General features: G+C 48.6%; 1 protein-coding gene across 1 annotated transcript in view; it reads left to right on the top strand.

Annotated features, from left to right (window-relative positions):
* vwa5b1 (von Willebrand factor A domain containing 5B1) overlaps window positions 1-2,872 on the top strand; it is a 47,013-nt gene extending 44,141 nt beyond the window's left edge. Inside the window, exon 22 of the mRNA XM_061686500.1 lies at window positions 2,327-2,872. Within this exon, the coding sequence (XP_061542484.1) occupies window positions 2,327-2,872 (546 nt within the window). The remainder of the gene's footprint in view (window positions 1-2,326) is intronic.
* Window positions 2,873-3,458: the final 586 nt, after the last annotated feature.

The raw sequence follows: 3,458 nt of genomic DNA, 5'->3' as shown, positions 1-3,458 counted from the left end.
CATCGAGGTATTCAAACACGAACCGGTTGAGCATGTCACGGAGGACGTCAGTAATTAATGTTTGGAAAACTGCAGGGCCGTTGGTTAAACCGAATGGCATGACCAGATACTCAAAGTGTCCGAGAGGGGTATTGAAGGCTTCCATTCGTCCCCCTCTCGGATACGGATGAGGACTTTGGCGTTAAATTTTGTAAAGATTTGGGCTTCGCAGAGGGGTTCAAAGGATGGGTCGATCAGGGGTAGCAGTGACTTATTTTTAATTGTAATGTCATTGAGTCCTCGGTAGTCGATGCATGGGCGGGGAGTGGTGTCTTTTTTCTCTACGAAGAAAAATCCAGCCCCGACCGGCGACTAGGAGGGGCGTATGAGCCTAGCAGCCAAGGAGTCGCGGATGTAATCCTCCATAGCCTTTTTTTTCGGAACGGGAGAGATTGTAGAGTCAGCTGGTGGGAAGTGGAGCTCCCGGCAAGAGGTCTATGGTGCAATCATACGGGCGGTGGGGGTGGGGGTGGGGGGGGGGGGGGTAGAGATGATGAAGTCCTTGGCAGAAAACAGACAGTGGGAATGGCAATGAGGACTCCATCCGGTAATGGATAAATGAGTCCAGTCTATGGCGGGGTTGTGGAGTTGGAGCCAGGAAATACCAAGAACTAAGGGGGTCTCAGGGGAAGGAATGACAAAAAGGGAACTGTTTTCCCGTTGATTGTCTGAAATAAGGAGTGTGATGGGCACTGTTTGGTGGGTGACCAGGGAAATTACTCGACCATCCAGGGCTCTGACTTTTTTCGGGGATGGAAGTGGTTGGAGAGGGATTTGGAGCTAGTGAATGATTTTTTTTTTCATCGGCACCGGAATCAATGCAGTGATGGGGGTGTTATGAGCAGAAATTATAATGCTAGCGGGAACGGTCATGCGCAAGGGAGAGTTTGCGGGAACAGAGGTTTGGCTCACCGCGACGCTTTCTGGAAGCGGTGAGCCTGGTCTTTCTGGTCGGAGGGGGCACGAGCAAATAAACCGCAGTAGATGCACAGCCGCTGGATGATACGACGCTGGCGTTCTTGTGGATCTAAACGTGGACGCAAAGAGTCATCCAGGCTACTACAATGGGACTGCAGGGCAGTATATGACAGATACATCGATATTATTCCTACGATCCAACTGGATTGATCTGTGCTCTACAAGATAGCGTTCAGGACGTAAATCCATCCATCCATCCATTTTCATTACCGCTTATCCTCACTTGGGTCGCGGGCTGCTGGAGCCAATCCCAGCTATCTTCGGGCGGGAGGCGCGGTACACCCTGAACCGGTCGCCAGCCAATCGCATGGCACATATAAACAAACAACCGTTCGCACTCACATTCACACCTACGGGCAATTTAGAGTCTCCAATCAACCTACCACGCATGTTTTTGGAATGTGGGAGGAAACCGGAGTGCCCGAAGAAAACCCACTCAGGCAACGGGAGAACATGCAAACGCCACACAGGCGGGGCCGGGATTTGAACCCCGGTCCCCGGAACTGTGAGGCAGATGTACTAACCAGTCGTTCAGCATGCCAGCTCCGGATGTAAATATACCGATTTAAATCATTTTAAAAGGTAATCAGTCGATTTTATTGATACAGGGAAATAATCCCCTGGATTGAAGCACGGCAGGTTTTACGTAGAAGGGTGTATGTTTTTTAAGAAAGTAATTGAAATAGTTACACTACTATTACATTTTCAACAGCATAAATTGTAATTGTAATCAACTACATTACCAAAGTAATCTTCCCAACACTGCACGTGAGTAACATTGTATGCTATGTTTGTATATGTTGCTGCTGTGGGTGTTAAAGTAGCAGTTGTTTGAAGGTTCATAATAACCATAACATCGATGCTAATTTCACTTAGCTCGTGTATGGCGTTTCACATGATACAGTATGTACGCATTCAGCTGTAAATGTGTTTTTAAGTATACAATGTTTGATATTATTTGGTTATATATGCCTGTTTTACAGTAAACTTTAACTGGGGGTGACAAAAAAAAACTGTTTGAAGCAAGCACGCTTTGCCTCTGTGTGGGCGAGAATATCTTCTTTTAGTTTGCTCAAAGTAATGTCATTAAAATAGTCTCCATTCCTTGACAGCGAGAGAGTGAGACCAGAGGCGAAGGAATACTTTATTAAAAAGTGTGTTTTAATAAGTTTGTGGGAGAAGTAAAACTATTAAGTGTATTTTTATATGGTCTCCATATATTGTTTTTCACCAATCGCGGGTTGGTCTGGAACGTGTAACCTGCGATAAACGGAGGTTGATTGTCAGAATTGTGTTTGGTACTCCGCAGGTGTTGCTGCAGCTGGCGTGCGGCGCTTTCCCGCTTGACCCAGCCCTGTGTGATGCCATCAACGTGCCCATGGACAAACTCAAGTGGACATCCCCCTTTACGAGCCACCGCACCAGCCTGGGACACCTGTCCCACTCGAGCAGCCGGCGTCCAGAGAGCGCCGAAAATGATTCGGGACCATCATGTGACCCACAAACATGTCCGAAACATCCCCTGCCATCCGCCAGATACCAGGTGGACGGAGGATCAGGCGCTCCGGAGACGAGCGCTCCTAGCGATGCACAAAGGAGGATGCTGGACCCGGAGAGCCTGGTGTGGGCAACGGCGGTAGCCCTGGCCTGGCTGGAGCACAGCTCTGCCAGCTACTTCATCGAGTGGGAGCTGGTGGCCGCCAAGGCCAGCTTGTGGCTCAGCGGCCAGGACATCCCGGAAGGCCGGGATGTCGCGTCGGTCAAGGCGGCCGCCAACCAGCTCTTCATCATCCTCAGACACTGGGACGACAACCTGCAGTTGAACATGCTCTGCTATAACCCCAACAGTGTGTGATGCTAATGCTACCTGCCCACGCTTGTCTCTCTGGAGTCTGTCAGTGTTGTGAGCAATGTGCATGCTCTTTGGTGTGCATGTGTCCTTCAAACATATCAGAGTCAGTACGTTTACATGTGCAGTATATCTCCACTAAGACATTGAAATCAACTGGTTGCATACTACATATGCAGAATGCGCAGAAAATTACTGTCCAAAGTATGCCAGCTACCATCGGTAGCGCTTTGCCTTCTAATTATACTCTACTCTACCTACTGGACCTCTTATTAAGCCACAGACCACCCTCAAATATGTATCCCTGTGCATTCCATCAGTGTGTTGTACACCTGTGCTACAAATGACCTGCATACTTGGGTACATTTACACAACATTTATTCTTTCAAGTTTCAAAAAGAGACTCACTAATGGTGGAGAGGTATAATTGTCTGACTTCAGTACAGGCAGTGTAGTTAGGTGATGGTGTGAATGTGAGTGAGTGGTTGTCTGTCTCTATATGTGCCGTGCCACTGACTGGCGACCAGTCCAGGGTGTTGTCGGCCTTTCGCCTGGAGTCAGCTAGGCTAGGTACTAGCTCGACGTGATCCTG

This window comes from Phycodurus eques, chromosome 1 (assembly GCF_024500275.1).
Source record: "Phycodurus eques isolate BA_2022a chromosome 1, UOR_Pequ_1.1, whole genome shotgun sequence".
NCBI classification, from domain to species: Eukaryota; Metazoa; Chordata; class Actinopteri; order Syngnathiformes; family Syngnathidae; genus Phycodurus; species Phycodurus eques.
The sequence above is the reverse complement of the archived record's forward strand: the minus strand, read 5'-3'. Positions and strand labels throughout refer to the sequence as shown.